The sequence below is a fragment of the Eutrema salsugineum genome, unplaced genomic scaffold (assembly GCF_000478725.1).
Source record: "Eutrema salsugineum unplaced genomic scaffold, Eutsalg1_0 scaffold_17, whole genome shotgun sequence".
In the NCBI taxonomy this organism is placed as follows: Eukaryota; Viridiplantae; Streptophyta; class Magnoliopsida; order Brassicales; family Brassicaceae; genus Eutrema; species Eutrema salsugineum.
This window is the reverse complement of record NW_006256852.1, coordinates 5,576,925-5,599,550: the sequence shown is the minus strand read 5'-3', so window position 1 is coordinate 5,599,550 and position 22,626 is coordinate 5,576,925. Positions and strand designations below refer to the sequence as shown.

Sequence of the window (22,626 nt, the reverse complement as noted above, 5' to 3'; positions counted from 1 at the left end):
TTTTCTTTTATCTTATTTTATTTTATTTTGCTTTTATTCACCATTTTCTCACCAATTTTTTTCACACTGGGGACAGTGTGATTTAAGTCTGGGGGAGGATGTCTATCCGTACTAATTATTTTCCTGCTTTTGCTTTTAAATTTCAAGTACTTTTTAAATTTTAATATGTAACCTATTCGACATTAGGTATTTTTCAGGAATGTTTGACGCAAAACTATGATGATTTAGACCTGCACACTTCTACACTATGCATGATAGCTCATTTGTGGTTAGCACTAGACTAGGCGGTAGCTAGAGTACTTGCACTACGAACTCCCACCAGAGGACTTCTATTCATGGAGATTCTTTCTGACAGGATATACTAGCTCATTTTATTTGAACTTAATATTGATATCTAATTTTCTCATCATTGATTTTAGGCAGGCATCGACGTACACATCTAGGACATCTTTTACCATCACTTTTACCACTCTTTGTCGTCCTAGATGCCAGTTTATCTTTATCTGGTACCATACCCTAAACCCAAAACCTTTGTTTTCAATCCTCATGCATTCTCTCTTTAGTTTATATCGGCAGATATGTGCAAAAGCGTCGGAGAGAAGAGGAGCGATGCAGTTTTCAGTCACTCGCAAAAGAGACTGAATGGAATTGGGAATGAAGAGTATCAGAAACATAATAAAGCTTTACAAGAAAGATAATAACTGGTAAATTCGTGCTCTCTAAGACTCTATATCTAAAGGTGTTCCCTATCTTTCTTTAAAAAAAAAAAAAAAAAAAAAAAAAAAAAAAAAAAAAACGTGAAAAAGAGAAAGGGAAACAAAAAACCTAATGAGTCTTAGATTGTCGAAATTTGTGGAGCAATGAGCAACCACTATTCGTTTAAGGAGCTATTGTTTTGAAAAATTTACAAAAATTTAAGTCTGGGGGAGTTTGGAGAGAACTTGAGGAAGAAGACCACGAATCTATGTCAAGAAAAAAGTGACTGAAAACTGTGGATATCAACAACTTCACTCTCTCTTGCGGTTTTGCATAATGTCCTGCATCCTCCAGATCTTCAGGTAACCCTTAAACACTTTAAGCCATACCCCCAAAATAATCCTTCTTTACACCTAGCCTAGATTGCCTTGCCTAGATTTTCTTTGATGAGAATCACCGAGATTTTTAATGAATGTTAAGAGCTATTTGACTGGAAGTTAGATCTTAGTGCATAGATTTCTGCATGAGGGATTAACGGACTAGTTATGCCTGTATTGCTAGTGAGAATTTTCTAGGATATCCCCGATTGATGCATACTGATTGATATTGGTCTAGAGGTTTGGTCTCTGAGATTTTGTTTAGTTCCTGCGTTTTCAAACCTCTCGCCGAGATTAGCCTTTGTTTTGTAAGGACAAACAAAGGACTAAGTCTGGGGGAGTTGATAACACTGGATTTTGACCATTTTTATGGATCATTTTAATATCTTTTACAGGTGTTTTTACTCCATTTTCAAAGGTTTTCAAAGGATTTCTATGTTTACGGATTTTAAAAGACTTTTCAGGTAATTTGGGATAAAGAGGCACAAAATGGAACCAAAAGACTCTTTTGGATAAATGCAGACCGTCAGAACTCTCATGGAGAGACGAAGACCTTCTCACCGTCCGATCACCCTCAAAATTGGACAACTTATAGAAGAATCAACCAGCTTTCAATTGCACTTGGTTTGGAGACATTCCAACGGTTGGATCTCAAGATATTTCATTAGCCCCGGAGCCACTCGAAGTCGGCCAGCAGCTCATGCGACCGCGGCCATCAAGCTATTTGCCGCGGCCAGAAGCTTCCCGACCGCGGCCAATAAGCCAATTGCCGCGGTCACAACACTCCCGACCGCGGCATTCAAGCTCCGACTTAAAGCCCACTTATCTGAAGCCCAAAGTCATTCCCAGCCTCAATTCCGGAACCCTAAAGACCATGGAGTATTGGAGACTATAAATACATGTCATTTAGGTTGTTTTTAGAGAGAGCCATTCATACTTTACAGAAACCCTTTTCCTTTAGCCGTTTTTATGAGATTTTTGTAGAAGATTGTTCAAGTCCGAGTTCTTCAATAGAGAAGCTTTCTTTATCTCTTTTCTTTACTGTTTTTCATTACTTTTATTAAAACCAATGATGATGTCGAACTCAGCCATGTCTGAGTAGATCCCGAGTTGGGCTTAGGGTTCCCGAAAGGGGCTCTCATAATCGATTAAGACATCTAGGTTTATAGATCTGGGATGTCGACCTGTTCTCTGTTTATTCTTGTTCTTATTGCATGTATGCTTGATTGATCACCTAGTATCTGATCTAGATAGTTAGTGTTGCGAAAGTTTTCATTAAGTATCAGCCCTAGAATGAAACAGGCGATTTTTCCGTAGGAGTGGAAACCTACCTGCGGCGAGATCGTGAGTATTGACGAGTCTTGTCAAGCACTTGCGTTCTCTCCCTTCCAGGGCCAGAGTGGAAACCTACTGGTCAGGGTTGCGAGAAACAGTTGGTTATGATCACGACAGTGACGTAGTCATACCGCCGTACTCTAGCTCTAGAACCCATATATTGTTATCCATCAATCCCAATCTATCTACCTTAGTGTTAAAACCGATTATGATCCCTTAGAGTTCCCTAAAGCTCAGCATTTTTAGCCATAGTTTACAATTCCATCGATTTTTACTTGCTTTCTTAGACCTGCATTTCAATTTCCTTAGTTGGTTATTTACTTGCTTTATTTACCTTTCATGTGATATTTTACTTGCCTTATTTTCGTTTAGTTCGATATTTTACTTATTCCATTTGCATTTCATTCGATTTTCTTTACTTGCTTTTTAGGATAGATTTATTTGCTTTCTTTTGTTTTAGTTTAATTCGCAAGAAAAACAATCAAACTTTAAAACCAATTTAGTCTAGACATAAAGTTAAAAACCGTAGAAGAATACCAGGCACACAAATCTCTGTGGATTCAATCCCTAAATACTACAACTGATTAGCTGTGCACTTGCGGCTTTCATTTGTTTTGTTAAGGGTAAAATTTGTTCCCTCACGTAGCGAGCACGCATCAGGGACCGCCCTCATCCCGTTGATCCATGGAGTTCCCATAATCACATTGTAGATTGCAGGGTGATCAGTGACGCAGAATTCAACGATCTTAGTGACTCCGCCTGCTACCACAGGGAGCCTGATCGTTCCCATAGTCATCGTCGTTTCTCCTGAAAATCTGGTTAGAGGTTTGGGGATTGCTTCCACCTCGAAGAGGTCGATTCCCATTCTTCTGAGTGTCTCCCTGAAGATGACGTTCACCGAGCTTCCAGTATCGATGAGCACCCTCGCTACGTCATGATCCCTGATTGTTAACTCAATTACCAACGAATCGTTGTGGGGTCTATCGATTCCTGCCGTTTCCTCCTCGGCGAAGGAGATCACTGTATTTGGGATGTCGGTTGGTTCTGTCCAATTCTCCTTCGCTCGGCTCGGCGCTGATGGGCTTTGATGGAGGACACGGTATCTTGTTAGTATTGAGATCCTCCCATGATCATATTGATCCTTTGCCTTGGCTCGGGTTGCTCTTCAGGTTCGCCTCTCCTGTCGCGCCTGTAGTTAACGCCTCGTCGGGGAGGATTTGCGGGTTCAGCCGCGCCGCTCGGCTCGGCTCTTTCTTGTGGTTCATTAAGGACGAGGTCTTTGAGGTTGACCGCGTTTTGGAGCTCTCCCGCTGCCATCTTAGCCGCGAGTTTTGCTCCTAACATTCGGCATTGTGCCGTTAAGTGCCCGTAGGTCTGGTGATATTCGCAGAAAGCCTTCTCATCGTAGTTGGCGGACATTCTTACCCAAGTGTTGTTGCGCGGCTCTCCTCTTCCGCATCCGGTGCCTACCTCCTAGTTATGGGCACCTCCGCTTCTAGGTTCGTCCGAGCTCTGCGTTGTTGTGTTGTTCGATGGGTTGCCTTTCTTCGAGGGGCGCATCAAAATTGAGCTTCGGATTGCTGCTTTCGTTGCTTCGTACTACTCGTCCAAATTCTTCATCTCCTCCTCGTTTACGACGGAGTCTGATGACCGGTGCAAAGCGTCTTGAATTGTTTGTGGTGTGTTGAGTGCCATCTCCCGTCGGAACTCGGATTTCTACCACAAAGATCGTTTCAGAGCTTCGAGCGCAGCCTTGTCGCTTATCCCTTCTATTTTGGATACGACTGCCTTGAATCTTGCCATGTAATCTCGAAGTGGTTCGTTCGGTCCTTGGGATAGTGTCCACAGGTCGGCATCAGACGTTCTTCTATCCATAAACATCGAGTATTGTTTTAGGAACAGGGCGGAGAGCTGTTGAAAACTACCGATTGAGTTGCGTTCCTGCCTCGAAAACCATTCGAGCGCGGCTCCCTTAAGATGCTCCATGAAGAGCAGGCAGTATCCGCCATCTACTTCCCGCTCGGTCAGTTTGGCAGCGTTCTTTGTGAAGGCTCGTCCCATTGCTGTCCGAAACGCCGTGATGTGTGCCTTTGGATCGGTTGTTCCTTCGTAGAACGGGATTCTCACCTTCCCGGGCTCGGGAATCCTAGCCTCCGTGATTCTTGCCGTGAATGGTGTTCTCTGGGTTTCTTCAAGAATCCGATCGATCTCGGGCGCAGCACTTGTCGCGTTGTGCACCTGAAACTTCATGGCGCGTATCTCAGCCACTGTCCGAGCCATTGAGGCTCGCAGTTCTTTGATTTCGAGAGTTTGCATGTGAGTCATTCCCTTTGATTGGGTAGGTCGCTCCCGCTCTTCTCTCCTCGGCTCGTCTTCGCGCTCCGCCTGCTTGATCCATTGGAGGTTTTCTTCTTCTTCAGTTGGGTTGTCGCCGCGAGCCGGATCGGTGATTTCATCAGTCCGAACGCCGTTTAGTGCCGAGGCGAGCTCTTCTTGGCTTATTCGCCGAGCCGAGCCGTTCTGTTGCGAATTCGTGGTTCCATCGTTCTTCTGTGCATCCACGTCGATCGCGTCATTCTCTTCTATGTCGGCTCGTCGCCTTGGGTTCCGACGGAGTGGAGGCGGCTCGGTCATGTTGACTCGGGTCACCGCCGGAGTCTGTTCGCCAAGGGGACGAAACATTGGTGGAGCCAAGGGGTTTCTTGCACCGCTCCCCGAGGCCTCTGCAGGCATTGAGAAGTCGAAGCGTCTCCGGATTCCATCCATCGGGTCGGGAATTCTGGCTCTCCAAGTTTGGTGTTGTCGCTTAGCCGCCATCGCGTCGAGCCTCTCCGTAATCGCCTCGTTTCTTTTGTCCTGCTCGTCGATTTTCTTCATCAGCGCAGCCATCATGTTTCGCATCTCCTCTTGGGTTTCGGTCGTCGCCGTCGTTGTGCCTGATGCTGGAGAGTCCTTCTCTGCGCCGTTATCGTTGTTGTTGTTGTTGTTGTTATTGTGTGAGCCAAAACTCGCACAACCAAACATTTGTAAAGGAAAAACTAAGGGATCCAAAACTTCTAGGGTAATCACAAGAACAGTAAGATCAAAAGAGGATTTTTATTGCTGTGAAAGTGTTTAGGTCTTATTGCTTAGGGTTGCAAAAGTTACATAATGAATCATAGAAATCTCCTATTTATACTAACTTCTTAAACCACCTCTCCCGAGATTCTAGGTATATTTCCTTAGATTTTAGGTATATTTCCTTATCACTTCGTGCGGCAACCGTCATAATACTTCGCCTAGGGCTTCTGGGGCTTCTGTGGGCTTTCGTCTTCTAAAACCTTTGTTTGGCCCATCTTGGAAAACCGGCTCGCCCCAACGCATAGGGAAGCGATTCGGCCCATGCCTCCTCTCGCGCAGCTAGGCCTGCTCACCGTTCTTCTCACAGCTCGGCCCATCTAACCTTCTCCACGGCTCTGCCCACTTGCCATTCGAGTTGAGACGCGACTTGGCCTAACTCGCCGAGGCGCGGCTCGGCCCAATCATGTTGAAGTGCGGCTCGGCCCGTACCTCACGACACAGCTTGGCCCATCTGCTCTCATACGCGGCTCACCCATTTTCACCTCACGGCTCGGCCCACTTGAGCTTGGCCTTCTTCTGCGCGGCTCGGCCCATTTTTGACAGGTCACCGTTTCTCTTTTCGGATCGGCTCTCCAATGTTCTTGAGATGGTTTAAACCGATTGGGGTGAAACCGACCCCAACAAAATGCAACACTATACTCTGATGTATCAACTTAATAGTAATCTCCACAAGGTCTCCTATTCGTCAACTCTTTGACATTCATTAAGCTTTCTACCAAATGGATCAAATAATGCAATGTTTAAACAAGCAAAGTTTGGCTAGGGAGAGGTGATATATTCATAAATTGCATCATTTAATGTAAATATTCTAGTCAAAATCATGTCTCATTTGCATGCATTTTAGGTCTTTAGGCATTGTTTTAGGACTTAGGAGATTGCATTAGGTCCAAGAGAGTTTTGCATGTTTTGGAGTGTTAAACAGGTGCTTTTGGAGCCAATTTGGAGTGGATGATGTGATTCAGATGAAGAAATGGAGTTGGAATGATCAAAAATGGTGAAAAGGAGCAATTTTGGGTTTCTCGGCAAAATGGTGTACTGAAGGTCGAAGGTTCTCGACCAAAATCCTTCCCGCGGGTAGCTTTCTCGGCCAATAACACGTACCGCGGTCAAGTCTCTCGGCCAAAATCTCCGGGTGCAGACACGTTTCCGAAATCGCCTGTCCGGGGAACCTTCCGGTCAGATTTAGCTGTCGGAGTCTTCATAAAGGTTGGAGATAATTGAGTCAAGAGTTCATAACAGTTGGAATCAAGGCATTTGGACCACAGAACTGAAAGATATGGTAATCGGAAGACGAACAGGTCTCGCATTCATTCCGGAGCAATCCGATACCCCTGAATGATCGCCTGTCCGGGGAGCCTTCCGGTCCGATTCAGACGGCGGGTGCTTCATAGAAGTTGGAGAGAATTGCATCACGGTCTCTTAGCAAGTAGAATCGTGGAATTCGGACGCGTGAGCAGAGAGATAAGCTTGTCGGAAGGAACCCCAGTCTCGCAGGTATTCCGGACCGAGCAGATCAGTTCTAAAGGATGCGAAGGACGGTGCACTTCCAGGCCGATTTAGTTTCCGGGTCCTTCATGAGAACCATAGACATTTGAGCCTTCTTTCCAGAACGTCCAAGAGCATTCAATTCGGATCTATGAGCAGAAAGATACAGTCTCCGGAATGGACACATGTCTAGACGCCTCTCTCTGGTCGTGTACATGCACTGCAAAGATGTGCCCTCCAGGAAGCCTTACACTTCCCAAGCACCGAAGCTTTCTTCACAAAAGTTGGAGATAAATGAGTCCTCTGTCTTCTGCAACCGAAATCATTCAATTCGGACAAGTCTCATAGGAGTTACACTCTCCGGAATGCGAAGTGGTCTAAGCTGCTCTGGATGCTGCGAGTTGGAGAGGAAGGAGACCAAGCCGCAGCAACACTCGCAAATCACTCCGACTTGAGCCTGCGACCTAGGTGCAATAGAGACCAACCCGCACAGTTTGTACATTCCCCAGAAACCGCCTTAGCCCTGCGAGTTGGAGAGGAAGGAGACCAAGCCGCAGCAACACTCGCAAAACACTCCTACTTAGGCGTGCGGCTAAGACAAGGCGATTCAGGCTTCACAAGACAAGTCTTCATCTACTGCGACTTAGGTGTGCGACCTGGGACATACTGGACTGACCCGCAGGATTTCCACTTGACCCAACTGAGCCGGGTCAGTACCCAGTTTGTCCTGGGCTGACCCGGTCCATTAGCACTAGGTATATATAGTTTTTTGGGAGAAAAACCCAAGTAGATCATCTTCTCTCTTAGTTTCTCTCTAGTTTTCTTTCCTTTTTAGTGTAAAAACGTTTTGGATTAAGAGAGATCTCAAGGATTTAATCAATCTAAGTCTGTTTGTCATCATCTCATCATTTCATTTCTGCTTCTAATCATGATTAACATCATCTCTTGCAAAAGATTAGATGTGTTCTTCATGATTAGTGAGTAGTCATCTTTTAAACTTCTAGGTGTGTAGATTAGGGTGCTTAGATGTTTGATTGGTGATGTTTAGGGTTTAGATTCTCATTCCATTTCCTTAGTTAGTTGCTCCTAATGCCAGATTTCCTTGGGAAAGTGAAATCTGGGTTCATAGGCATTTCATGCACCAAAAGTGTTTGATGAAATGCCTGAATGAGCTAACTTAAGGGTTTATGCCTTTTTCATCATGGGAATGATTTGTTAAATGCATGAATGACATATTAGAACTGTTTCTTAATGCTCATTGATTCATATTTCACAAATGATGATTTGGTTTGAAAGTGGATTAGTGTAGAGATTAATGCCTTCATGAGAGGATTAGTCTAGATTAGAGTTCTAAGTTGAAATGTTTGAGATCATGTGATTGCTTGTTATGTCTTTCTGTATAAGATTCAGTCTTCTTGGTTGAGAGATTGTTTGGTCACTTATTAGGCTTGATGCATTATGCTTGCTGATTGCTTGATTATATCTAATGGTTGTTAGACTTGATTAAGTGATTTGCAAAGGGATTATTGTCATGGGAATGAATTAATCTGATTAAGAAGCCTAGACTAAAGAGTAGCAAGTGTTGCATTATGTTCTTAGCATCATGATTCAATATCTAAAGCACCCTAATCAATGATCACATCTAGAGGTTTAGCTTTTATCATTTGCTTAATCACCATCATCTTGTTTTGTTTGCTTGCTTAGTTCATTAATCATAACTTGTTTGTTTCTTGTTTTATGCTTTCTTGTTGCTGGTTTCACAAAACTCATCTTTGATTACTTGACTTAAGAACCTATCACATAAACTAGTGCCTAACTACCACACATATGGATTGACACCCCTTATACTACTTTGACAAGGGGATTGATAACCCATCTAAGGCTTTAAAAACCTTAGTTATCAAGAGGTTATGAGATTAAAATGATCTCATCAATGCCTGAGTGGGTTCAATGCAACAAGGGGATCTCTCTATGCAACAAGGACTACCCAAAATACCCTTTCCAACTGTCGTATATCGACAAACTTTTTGATGCAACGGCGGGAATGGAACTATTGAGTTTTGTGTATGCGTTCATGGGATACAACCAGATACACCTGGTCCAGTAATACCAGGAAGAGACCGCTTTTATCACACTGTTGGGGATATACTGCTATACCATGATGTCGTTCGGTCTTAAAAACTTAGGCACGACCTATCAGTGGTGTGTGGACAAAATATTCAAAGATTAAATCGGAGATACAATGGAGGTGTATGTGGACGACATGCTGGTGAAATCCCTCAAAGCGCGAGACCACCACACATCTTGAGCGATGCTTCAATCTCTCTGGAGATACCAGATGAAGATGAATCTGTTCTAAGTGCGTAGTCGGAGTATCCTCTAGGAAGTTCCTAGGCTTTGTCGTCACCCAGATGGGGATCAAAGTCAACCCGGACCAGGTCACAGCCATCTAGAGTCTGCCGGCACCGCGAAATTTCAAGGAAATGCAGCGCTTAACAAACAGGATAGTGGCGCTGGACCGCTCCATGTCGTGGATGGTGGATAAGGTGCACACCTTTTTCAAAAAATTCGGAAAAACCAGAAACTATGAGTGGACGTCGGAATGCGAAGAGGCACTTTCCCATTCTAAAGAATACATGACGGACCCTCTGTTGTTAGTAAAACTGATGGAAAAAGAACTGTTGCTGATATACCTTGAGGTATCAGCGCACGACATTAGCTCTGTGCTAGTAAAAGAGGAGAACGGGAAAGAGTATCCCATATATTACACTAATTGGACCCTGCTAGATGTGGAGACATGTTATCTCCAGCTTGACAATTTGGCACTGGCCTTGGTGATGAGCACGAGGAAACTGCATCCATACTTCCAAACTTATCCCATCACAGTTGTCACATTTTTTCCGATGAAGTCGGTATTGCACAGACCGACATATTTGGACAGCTCATGAAGTGGGTCATCAAATTGGGGGAACATGACATTAGGTACCAAGGAAGGACCACAACCAAATCCCAGGCCTTAGCGGTTTTGTAGCCAATATTTCTCTAGGAGCCGATCTAGAAGAGGTCCAGGCAATACGAGCAGTGAGCTCACATTGGAAGATACATGTGGACGGTTCCAGAAATGAGAATATAGTAGGAATCATGCTGGTAATCATGAACCCGTTAGGAGATATTGTGTACAAATCAATTCGGTGCAGATTCCAGGCCACCAACAACATGGCCGAATACGAGGCAATGCTGCTTGGCTTGGACGTAGCAAAGGATATGAGGGCACGGCGACTTGTGGTGTACAGCGACTCGCAAATAATAGTCAGCCAACTCCTATGAGAATTCCAGGCCAAGAATGAGATAATAGAATACCTGAAATTGACGAAGCATAAGTTGGAAGGATTTGAAGCGGTAAAAATCATGAAAATACCAAGAAGCAAAAACAACCAAGCAGACGCATTGACAAAACTAGGGCCATCCCTCGACCGCCTGCCAGAGCATGACATCCCAATGAGCTGGCTGCCTTGATCGAGGCTACATCACATAGAGACGGTTCAAGTTGTTGATGTGGATTGTTCTGGAGGATGGAAAGATCCCATCATTTGTATCCTACATGGAGAGTCCCCTCATGGTAACAGCAGCGAGGCAAAGAAGTTAAGAATGCAAGCGACCAGGTATTGCCTTATGAAAAGGGACTTATTCAGAAATTCATTTACTAGGCCGTATCTGAAATGTGTAGACGAGACTGCAGGGCACACACCGGCGGGCGGACACTCGCAGGGAAGATCATGTTTGCAGGCTATTACTAGCCCACACTGAACTGGGAAGCGACAAGATACGTCAAATATTGTGGCAAATGCCATAGACTTTCCCAGGTCAGCCACATACCACCGAAGAACTTGTAAACCATTAGCTCACAATATTTGTAAACCATTAGCTCACATACCCTCTAAATCTTTCCCAAGCCTCACAAAATGATTCATGGTTCTTCTGAATGAAACTTGAGATTTCATTTCTTAACCTTGCTGTTCTTGATGAAGAGAAGAACTTGGTTAGAAATGCTCTTTTGCATTGCTCCCAAGTTGTGACTGATCCTTGAGGTAGAGACTTTTCCCACTGATGAGCTTTGTCTCCTAGAGAAAAAGGAAATAGCCTCAACTTGAAACTGTCCTCACTCACTCCATTCATCTTAGTTAGATCACAAACTCTATCAAAGTTGTCAATGTGATCTAATGGGTCTTCTAATGCCAAGCCATGGAACCTGTTTGATTGCACCATGTTGATCAGGCCAGATTTGATCTCAAAATCGTTTTCAGGTGTTGGGGCTTGAATCCCATGTCTTTCACCCTGAGCATTGGCCTCATCACCAGCTCCCACAACTTGTCTTGGATGTGGAGGCGGTGGCTCTTCTTGATTCTGGTGGTTTCCATTACCACCATGAGCCTGTTGCCCTTGATCCATACCCAACCTCTCAATGTGCTCAGCTCTTTCTCGTTGTCTCCTTGCTTGACTTCTGGTGTTCATACACCTGAAAACAAAGACAGCACTTGAAAGGTAATCAGTAAAACAAAAGAAAATGACTTGATCTCAAGAAGATCCAAAGTCCTAATGCTAGAATGAACTCTCCAATTGGCAACGGCGCCAAATTGATAGTAGGAATTTTTCAATCCTTGATCAATTCCTCAACTACTCATGTCATTGTAGCACTTGAGGTATCAATCCAAATGGAGAGATTCTAGACACTAGAACTATGAGGATCAATTCTTAATCCAAGTCTAATAAGCAGATGAGTTGGTAACCAAGATTATCTAAAAGCATATAACAAAACAAGCAAGAACAAACAGTAATTAAGAATTAAACAAGCAAGAGAAACTAAACAAACACTCAAATTCAAATAAAAAGAAAGCTAAACCTCTAGATGTGATCATTGATTAGGGTGCTTTAAATGTGAATTCATGATGCTAAGCAAACAATGCAACACTTGCAAATCTTTAGTCTAGACTTCCAATTCAGATTAATTCATTCTCATGACAGAAATCCCTTTGTTAATTACCAATTCAAGACTAATTCCCATTAGTGAATAAGCAGTTAACAAGCATAAGGTTCCAAGTCTAACATGACCAGACAGCCTCTTTGTGCATCAAAATAAGAGCTAAGAAAGACTGAATCTTATACAGAAAGATAAAGCAAGCATCACATGATCTCAAATTCCAATTAACTTAGAACTCTAATCTAGATTAATCCTCTCATGAAGGCACTAACCTCTACACTAATCCATTTTCAAACCAAATCATCATTTGTGAAATATGAATCAATGAGCATTAAGAAACAGTTCTAATATGCCATTCATGCATTTAACAATCATTCCCATGACATTAATGCATAAACCCTTAGTTAGCTTTCATTCAGGCATTTCATCAAACACTTTTGGTGCATGAAAAACCCAGATTCTAGACCCAAGTGATGTGCAAGGATCTAGCATTAGGATCAGCTAACTAAGGAAAGGAGAAGAGAATCTAAGCTTAAAAAATCATTAATCTACATCTAAGCACCCTAATCTACACACCTAGAAGCTTAAAATATGACTACTCACTAATCATGAAGAACACATCTAATCTTTTGCAAGAGATGATGTTAATCATGATTAGAAGCAGAAATGAGATGATGAGATGATGAGAAACAGACTTAGATTAATTAAATCCTTGAGATCTCTCTTAATCAAAAACGTTTTTACACTAAAAAGGAAAGAAAACTAGAGAGAAACTAAGAGAGAAGATAACATCCTTGGGTTTTTCTCCCAAAAAACTATATATACCTAGTGCTAATGGACCGGGTCAGCCCAGGACAAACTGGGTACTGACCCGGCTCAGTTGGGTCAAGTGGAAATCCTGCGGGTCAGTCCAGTATGTCCCAGGTCGCACACCTAAGTCGCAGTAGATGAAGACTTGTCTTGTGAAGCCTGAATCGCCTTGTCTTAGCCGCACGCCTAAGTAGGAGTGTTTTGCGAGTGTTGCTGCGGCTTGGTCTCCTTCCTCTCCAACTCGCAGGGCTAAGGCGGTTTCTGGGGAATGTACAAACTGTGCGGGTTGGTCTCTATTGCACCTAGGTCGCAGGCTCAAGTCGGAGTGATTTGCGAGTGTTGCTGCGGCTTGGTCTCCTTCCTCTCCAACTCGCAGCATCCAGAGCAGCTTAGACCACTTCGCATTCCGGAGAGTGTAACTCCTATGAGACTTGTCCGAATTGAATGATTTCGGTTGCAGAAGACAGAGGACTCATTTATCTCCAACTTTTGTGAAGAAAGCTTCGGTGCTTGGGAAGTGTAAGGCTTCCTGGAGGGCACATCTTTGCAGTGCATGTACACGACCAGAGAGAGGCGTCTAGACATGTGTCCATTCCGGAGACTGTATCTTTCTGCTCATAGATCCGAATTGAATGCTCTTGGACGTTCTGGAAAGAAGGCTCAAATGTCTATGGTTCTCATGAAGGACCCGGAAACTAAATCGGCCTGGAAGTGCACCGTCCTTCGCATCCTTTAGAACTGATCCGCTCGGTCCGGAATACCTGCGAGACTGGGGTTCCTTCCGACAAGCTTATCTCTCTGCTCACGCGTCCGAATTCCACGATTCTACTTGCTAAGAGACCGTGATGCAATTCTCTCCAACTTCTATGAAGCACCCGCCGTCTGAATCGGACCGGAAGGCTCCCCGGACAGGCGATCATTCAGGGGTATCGGATTGCTCCGGAATGAATGCGAGACCTGTTCGTCTTCCGATTACCATATCTTTCAGTTCTGTGGTCCAAATGCCTTGATTCCAACTGTTATGAACTCTTGACTCAATTATCTCCAACCTTTATGAAGACTCCGACAGCTAAATCTGACCGGAAGGTTCCCCGGACAGGCGATTTCGGAAACGTGTCTGCACCCGGAGATTTTGGCCGAGAGACTTGACCGCGGTACGTGTTTTTGGCCGAGAAAGCTACCCGCGGGAAGGATTTTGGTCGAGAACCTTCGACTTTCAGTACACTGGCCGATAACCTCCATAGGCTCAAGTTTTCCACTTTTTCAAGCTCTGCTCACCATTCCACCTCCTGGATTCATCTTTTCAGCTCCATAATCACCTGATAGACACTCCAAAACATGCAAAACTCTCTTGGCCCTAATGCAATCTCCTAAGTCCTAAAACAATGCCTAAAGACCTAAAATGCATGCAAATGAGACATGATTTTGACTAGAATATGTACATTAAATGATGCAATTTATGAATATATCAACTCCCCCACACTTATCCTTTGCTTGTCCTCAAGCAAAAAGAGCAAATGAGAGAAAGAGGTTGTATGCAATGGGAGTTCACATTTTCTTTTTGAGAGAAGTGATCACAATGAGAATTCAAGTTCATGCTCAATTATGCAATGCAAAGCCATACTCAGATATATGTCAACTCAGCAAGGGATCTCCACAAGTTCTTCTCTCTCTCAACTCTTTCACATTCATTAAGCTTTTATCAGGTGGATCTCATGATGCAAGGTTTAAACAAGCTGGCTTGGCTAGGGAGAGGCTATGAGATTAAAATGATCTCATCAGTGTTCAAGTGGGTTAAATGCAGCAAAGGGATCTCTCTATGAATGATCAAACTTTGGCAGAATGCTAAAGGTAAAAAGCAACCTATGCATACAAGGGCAAAGACTCATCACTCCCCACCCTCTACTCAAAGCTTCCTCTCTTGCTCAAAGACCTCACTTTTCACACTCATTTTTCTCTCACTAGGGGATTTGTTCTTCACTTTCACTCTCAAGTCTTGGAACTCAAACTTTACACAGCTCTTTTTCTTTTACAACTTCTAGCCTCTTCTTTCTTTCTTATCAAAACATTTGAGCTTTTGGCTTCTTTTCTTTCTTTTTCACTTAGAGGCTAGATTTTTCTTTTCAACAAACCAGAGCTCACTTTCTCAAAACACCAAGACTGACTTCTTTTTCTTTCATTCCCCTAGTTATTTTCACTCTCTCTTTCCACTCATCTCACCTTTTTCCACTCACCAAAAAGTCTTTTCCCCCACACTTATTCCTCGCCAAAACTCTCAGTTCCTTGATGTTGGAACACAGCACTCAATGAGACCTGCCCTTGTCGCTCTAAACCTAACACTTTCTGCTAAGTTTGATCCAAGGTGGCCTTTCAATTCTCACACAAACATTGGCTTAAAAGAAGGATGGGTTCAAGGTATGGGAACTGATCCATGATGTGGATTCAGTTACTTGAGCTAAGGAAAAGAGTGGTAAAAACAGTGGTTCTAGCTCAAGTATGTATATTGGTATCCACAAGCTTTTTCAAACAATGCATCACAAGATATTTTCAAGTCAAGTTCAAGGTTCCCACTTAATTAGAGTTGAGTTTAATTCAAACTTGCTTCTCAGATTCAAATCATTTCAGACTTTGCAAGCATAGAAAAAGATTCACAAGCATATTCAATTCAAGTTCTCAAAGTGATGTACTCTCTAGAAAACCTATCATTACTCCTTGCAAGATGCAACCTATATGCAAATGCAATCTAGACTCAATCCTAAAAATGAGAATGCAACTACATGATCATTTTTTATTGAAAATTTTTCAGATTTTTCCATTTTTTTGGTTTTTATATGCACTTAGATGACTATGCAACTAGAATGTGACTCAAGACTCAAAGTGTAAAATGAGAAAATAGAAAACATGGTTAGTAAAGGATGAAACTCCTCCCCCACACTTAAATAACACAGTCCCTTGTGTTATAAAAGTATGAGAAAGAAGTGAAACCAAAGCAAACAAGCAAAATGCAAAAGGAAAAGAAAGTCTACATGCTATTTACAAGGTTTTGAGTGTTACCTAGTGGCTGTTGAAATCAGACCCCAATGAGTAGGAGGGGTTCGATGTGTGGCCTGACGGTGTTTCCCAAGAATGGTGGCTGGCTTCATCACTCCCGTCGTCAAGATCTACCCAAGTGGTTCCATATGCGACCAAGGCTGTGCAGTTCATGGAACTCTCCCCAACTTCCTCTCTGTGCGGCCTGGCCATCGTTCTTCTGACCCGCACAACCATCTCGGAGTAAATTCCGAGTCTTTCTGCGGCCTGGCCATCTTTCTTCTGACCCGCACTCCTATCCCGCAGCTTCTGGGACTTAGGCATTTTGGGTTTCCTTCCTTTCTGTGCGGCCTGGCCATCGTTCTTCTGACCCGCACTCCTATCCCGCAGCTTCTGGGACTTAGGCATTTTGGGTTTCCTTCCTTTCTGTGCGGCCTGGCCATCGTTCTTCTGACCCGCACTCCTATCCCGCAGCTTCTGGGACTTAGGCATTTTGGGTTTCCTTCCTTTCTGTGCGGCCTGGCCATCGTTCTTCTGAGCCGCATAACCATCCCGCAGTAAATTCCGAACGATCGTGCGACTTAGACTCCTTGGGTTTCAGGCCGCAGCACCAGGTCGCACGGTTTAACACTTAGAACCCTCGGCCTTCTTCTTTTTGGTGCGGCTCAGCGTCTACGCTCCTAGGTCGCACGCCCAGGCCGGAGTAAATTCCGAATAGTCGTGCGGCCTAGCTCCCTCTTTTCTGACCCGCGCACCCATCCCGCAGTAGATGGGACTTAAACGTTTCGGGCCTTAAACACTTCTCTCAGCTCTCTCACATGCTTCTTTCCATTCATCACTGAGCTATGTCCTCCAAAGATCACTTAGTACCTGAGACCAACTCACAAAACCCATCAAAAAGTTCTAAAACATAAAAGAAAAGAGAAGAAATCAGAAGAACTATGTACAAAGATAAGCTTGGGGTGTCTCCCAAGAGCACTTTGTTTAAAGTCACTAAGTTTGACTTTTTACACTCTTTTTAGTAAGGGAGAGGAGGAGCTTTGATGCTCCAGGTCTTGTCCATGAATTCAAGTTTGAGGTCCTTGTTCATCATCTCTTGGACACCATCAGATCCTTTGTCTATGAACTCTGGTGTGAGGATAGCTCTGACTTTGGCAAATGGTCTTGATCTTCCATTGCCTTTAACCTTGTATTCAACAGCTCCACCAACAAACTTCCAAGGAGTGAGAGTTAAGACCTGAGAAGATGACTCAAGAGTGAATGGTCTGGTTCTTGGTGGGTTCTTGTCTTGAGACCCTGAGCCATTGCCTTTGTTGCTGCTGATCTCCTTCTCACTTGGTGTAGGAGATAAAGATTCCAAGCAAGCTTCCTCATCACTAAAGAAATCCCCTTCAAACTCAAGATCAGGTCTTATTAGGGATTCTTTCTTTTTCTCAACAGATGCAAGGGGTATAGCTTCTTCTATAGTTCCAATACTCCCCACATACATCATCCCATAATGTTTCAACTCATCAGAATCATCAGATATAACTCCACAAAACCCAGCAAGAGGAGGCTTAAGAGGATAAGATACTTTAACATCTACCTTAGCAAGTACCACTCTTTGAGTATCAAAGTCCATCCTTGCTCCTGTGGTGTTCAGAAATGGAGTTCCAAGCAAAAGAGGTAGCTCTTTTGTCTTCTTCATCTTCATAACTACAAAATCTGTTGGAACTGTGCATTCACCAATTTTCAATGGGTAGTCTTCAAGGATTCCATATGGTTTCTTTGAGGATGAATCTCCAAAGGTGATTGACATGGGGTGATGCTTAAGACTCTTGATCCCTAGTCTCTCCACCATGTCTAAAGACATTACACTGATGCTTGATCCAGAATCACACAAAGCATTGTCCACTTTCAAATTTCCAAGAGAGCATGAGATGGAGAACTTTCCTGGGTTGCCTAGCTTGGGAATAGATTTGGGTTTCACCCTTGTTGAGCCAGTGCTAGAGACTCCATCAGATGTCCTTCCTTGAACCATTCTCTGATCCTTTCCTTCAGCAATCTCAGAATCATTCTTTTTCATATCAAAACAAGCTGTCTCCCCACCTTCTTTCTCAATGTCCTCATTGAGATCACAGAACAGGAACTCAAACTCATCTATGATGGCGTCCTCATCATCTTTTGTCAGGCATTTGTCACTTGAGACATTGCCATGGAGAAGGTCCTCAATTTCTTGGACAGCAGCATGATTCTCATCATTTGAGAGGATTGCATTGCAGTATTCTGTTTGATGTGCAATTGATGTCCCTGGTAAAGATCTTTGAGCTTGAGAACTGCAGTGGCCCTTGTTGTTCTCTAGAGTCTTGACTTTGGAAGCCAAGGTTGAAAGTTGAGTTAGAAGATCAGAATAAGTGCAGTCCACCTTGTTGTTAATCTCTGCCATTTTCTTGTTGAAGTCTATGGCACCACTTGCTTGACCTTTGAGGATTTGCTGGAGCAGGTTCTGCACTTCTTGATCCTTATTCTCTGAGTTATGTTGGAGACATTGTTGTTGGGGAGAGACAAAACCTTGTTGTTGAGTGTTTTGAGGATATACGTTCTGGTTTGGGGGATTCTTGTAGTAGGTAAAGCCCTTTTGGTAACCTTGGTGGCCACCTACAAAGTTCACCTCAGCTGTGATGTCTTCCCTTTGAAATGTGTCTTGAAACACATGATTCACATCTCTAACAAAGTTGGCTGACTGATGAGAAGCTAAAAGAAGTGTGTCTAGCTTCTCATTGAGAGACTTGATGTCTTTCCTTGTCCTTTCCTCTTCAGCACTCACAGCCCCTCTTGAATTCCTTTCAAAGTCTGATCCATAAAGCTCATCACTCTGAGCTACGTTCTCCACTAGGGTCATGGCATCATTGACTTCCTTGGTCATGAAATTACCATTTGAAGCTGTGTCCAAGAGAAGTCTGACCTCTGGTAAAGTACCTCTGTAGAATGTACTTAGCAGCTGACAATCTGAGAATCCATGGTGAGGGCATTGCATTATATACCCTCTAAATCTTTCCCAAGCCTCACAAAATGATTCATGGTTCTTCTGAATGAAACTTGAGATTTCATTTCTTAACCTTGCTGTTCTTGATGAAGAGAAGAACTTGGTTAGAAATGCTCTTTTGCATTGCTCCCAAGTTGTGACTGATCCTTGAGGTAGAGACTTTTCCCACTGATGAGCTTTGTCTCCTAGAGAAAAAGGAAATAGCCTCAACTTGAAACTGTCCTCACTCACTCCATTCATCTTAGTTAGATCACAAACTCTATCAAAGTTGTCAATGTGATCTAATGGGTCTTCTAATGCCAAGCCATGGAACCTGTTTGATTGCACCATGTTGATCAGGCCAGATTTGATCTCAAAATCGTTTTCAGGTGTTGGGGCTTGAATCCCATGTCTTTCACCCTGAGCATTGGCCTCATCACCAGCTCCCACAACTTGTCTTGGATGTGGAGGCGGTGGCTCTTCTTGATTCTGGTGGTTTCCATTACCACCATGAGCCTGTTGCCCTTGATCCATACCCAACCTCTCAATGTGCTCAGCTCTTTCTCGTTGTCTCCTTGCTTGACTTCTGGTGTTCATACACCTGAAAACAAAGACAGCACTTGAAAGGTAATCAGTAAAACAAAAGAAAATGACTTGATCTCAAGAAGATCCAAAGTCCTAATGCTAGAATGAACTCTCCAATTGGCAACGGCGCCAAATTGATAGTAGGAATTTTTCAATCCTTGATCAATTCCTCAACTACTCATGTCATTGTAGCACTTGAGGTATCAATCCAAATGGAGAGATTCTAGACACTAGAACTATGAGGATCAATTCTTAATCCAAGTCTAATAAGCAGATGAGTTGGTAACCAAAATTATCTAAAAGCATATAACAAAACAAGCAAGAACAAACAGTAATTAAGAATTAAACAAGCAAGAGAAACTAAACAAACACTCAAATTCAAATAAAAAGAAAGCTAAACCTCTAGATGTGATCATTGATTAGGGTGCTTTAAATGTGAATTCATGATGCTAAGCAAACAATGCAACACTTGCAAATCTTTAGTCTAGACTTCCAATTCAGATTAATTCATTCTCATGACAGAAATCCCTTTGTTAATTACCAATTCAAGACTAATTCCCATTAGTGAATAAGCAGTTAACAAGCATAAGGTTCCAAGTCTAACATGACCAGACAGCCTCTTTGTGCATCAAAATAAGAGCTAAGAAAGACTGAATCTTATACAGAAAGATAAAGCAAGCATCACATGATCTCAAATTCCAATTAACTTAGAACTCTAATCTAGATTAATCCTCTCATGAAGGCACTAACCTCTACACTAATCCATTTTCAAACCAAATCATCATTTGTGAAATATGAATCAATGAGCATTAAGAAACAGTTCTAATATGCCATTCATGCATTTAACAATCATTCCCATGACATTAATGCATAAACCCTTAGTTAGCTTTCATTCAGGCATTTCATCAAACACTTTTGGTGCATGAAAAACCCAGATTCTAGACCCAAGTGATGTGCAAGGATCTAGCATTAGGATCAGCTAACTAAGGAAAGGAGAAGAGAATCTAAGCTTAAAAAATCATTAATCTACATCTAAGCACCCTAATCTACACACCTAGAAGCTTAAAATATGACTACTCACTAATCATGAAGAACACATCTAATCTTTTGCAAGAGATGATGTTAATCATGATTAGAAGCAGAAATGAGATGATGAGATGATGAGAAACAGACTTAGATTAATTAAATCCTTGAGATCTCTCTTAATCAAAAACGTTTTTACACTAAAAAGGAAAGAAAACTAGAGAGAAACTAAGAGAGAAGATAACATCCTTGGGTTTTTCTCCCAAAAAACTATATATACCTAGTGCTAATGGACCGGGTCAGCCCAGGACAAACTGGGTACTGACCCGGCTCAGTTGGGTCAAGTGGAAATCCTGCGGGTCAGTCCAGTATGTCCCAGGTCGCACACCTAAGTCGCAGTAGATGAAGACTTGTCTTGTGAAGCCTGAATCGCCTTGTCTTAGCCGCACGCCTAAGTAGGAGTGTTTTGCGAGTGTTGCTGCGGCTTGGTCTCCTTCCTCTCCAACTCGCAGGGCTAAGGCGGTTTCTGGGGAATGTACAAACTGTGCGGGTTGGTCTCTATTGCACCTAGGTCGCAGGCTCAAGTCGGAGTGATTTGCGAGTGTTGCTGCGGCTTGGTCTCCTTCCTCTCCAACTCGCAGCATCCAGAGCAGCTTAGACCACTTCGCATTCCGGAGAGTGTAACTCCTATGAGACTTGTCCGAATTGAATGATTTCGGTTGCAGAAGACAGAGGACTCATTTATCTCCAACTTTTGTGAAGAAAGCTTCGGTGCTTGGGAAGTGTAAGGCTTCCTGGAGGGCACATCTTTGCAGTGCATGTACACGACCAGAGAGAAGCGTCTAGACATGTGTCCATTCCGGAGACTGTATCTTTCTGCTCATAGATCCGAATTGAATGCTCTTGGACGTTCTGGAAAGAAGGCTCAAATGTCTATGGTTCTCATGAAGGACCCGGAAACTAAATCGGCCTGGAAGTGCACCGTCCTTCGCATCCTTTAGAACTGATCTGCTCGGTCCGGAATACCTGCGAGACTGGGGTTCCTTCCGACAAGCTTATCTCTCTGCTCACGCGTCCGAATTCCACGATTCTACTTGCTAAGAGACCGTGATGCAATTCTCTCCAACTTCTATGAAGCACCCGCCGTCTGAATCGGACCGGAAGGCTCCCCGGACAGGCGATCATTCAGGGGTATCGGATTGCTCCGGAATGAATGCGAGACCTGTTCGTCTTCCGATTACCATATCTTTCAGTTCTGTGGTCCAAATGCCTTGATTCCAACTGTTATGAACTCTTGACTCAATTATCTCCAACCTTTATGAAGACTCCGACAGCTAAATCTGACCGGAAGGTTCCCCGGACAGGCGATTTCGGAAACGTGTCTGCACCCGGAGATTTTGGCCGAGAGACTTGACCGCGGTACGTGTTTTTGGCCGAGAAAGCTACCCGCGGGAAGGATTTTGGTCGAGAACCTTCGACCTTCAGTACACCATTTTGCCGAGAAACCCAAAATTGCTCCTTTTCACCATTTTTGATCATTCCAACTCCATTTCTTCATCTGAATCACATCATCCACTCCAAATTGGCTCCAAAAGCACCTGTTTAACACTCCAAAACATGCAAAACTCTCTTGGCCCTAATGCAATCTCCTAAGTCCTAAAACAATGCCTAAAGACCTAAAATGCATGCAAATGAGACATGATTTTGACTAGAATATGTACATTAAATGATGCAATTTATGAATATATCAGCACTCCCAGGGGTGTTGTGGGCATACTGATAGACAAGAGTTTTTAGGTCTTGAGGGCTATCAATCCCTTTAATCAATGTAGTATAAAGGGTGTGAAACCAAGCATGTGGAAGCTAGACACTAGACTATATGATCTGTTTCTTAATTCAAGTAAACAAGTGAGGTTTTGAATAAACTAATGACTACTAAAGGCTTAAACAAGATTAATGACCAAGCAAATGATCAAAACAAGTAGCAAATGTCAAATGATATGGATATGAAATGATGGAAGCATGAGATTCTAGACATGATAGCTGGTTAGGGTGCTTTGGTGCTAAACTAGAAATGCTAATGACAATGATGAAACATGATTCAAATGATTAAGAACTCTAATCAAGCCTTAATCTTTCCCAAGCATCAAGACACAAATCAAGTTATTTCACATACCCAATCA

The 22,626-nt window shown here is 43.2% G+C and overlaps 1 protein-coding gene, 1 non-coding gene and 1 pseudogene across 2 annotated transcripts; 2 read left to right on the top strand and 1 right to left on the bottom strand.

Moving 5' to 3' along the window:
- Window positions 1-3,072: 3,072 nt before the first annotated feature.
- LOC112087558 lies at window positions 3,073-3,827 on the bottom strand (the record flags this gene model as incomplete). The annotated part of the gene is made up of 2 exons (XM_024157468.1): window positions 3,556-3,827; window positions 3,073-3,511 (listed from the first exon to the last, which is right to left on the bottom strand). Coding segments are annotated over exons 1-2 (711 nt in total), but the record flags the coding sequence as incomplete, so codon positions are not given.
- Window positions 3,828-10,924: 7,097 nt separating this feature from the next.
- On the top strand, window positions 10,925-11,024 carry LOC112087634 (annotated as a pseudogene).
- A 7,800-nt stretch (window positions 11,025-18,824) lies between these two features.
- LOC112087666 lies at window positions 18,825-18,931 on the top strand. Its single transcript, XR_002900212.1, has one exon. It is a non-coding gene; the product is annotated as a small nucleolar RNA R71 (small nucleolar RNA).
- Window positions 18,932-22,626: the final 3,695 nt, after the last annotated feature.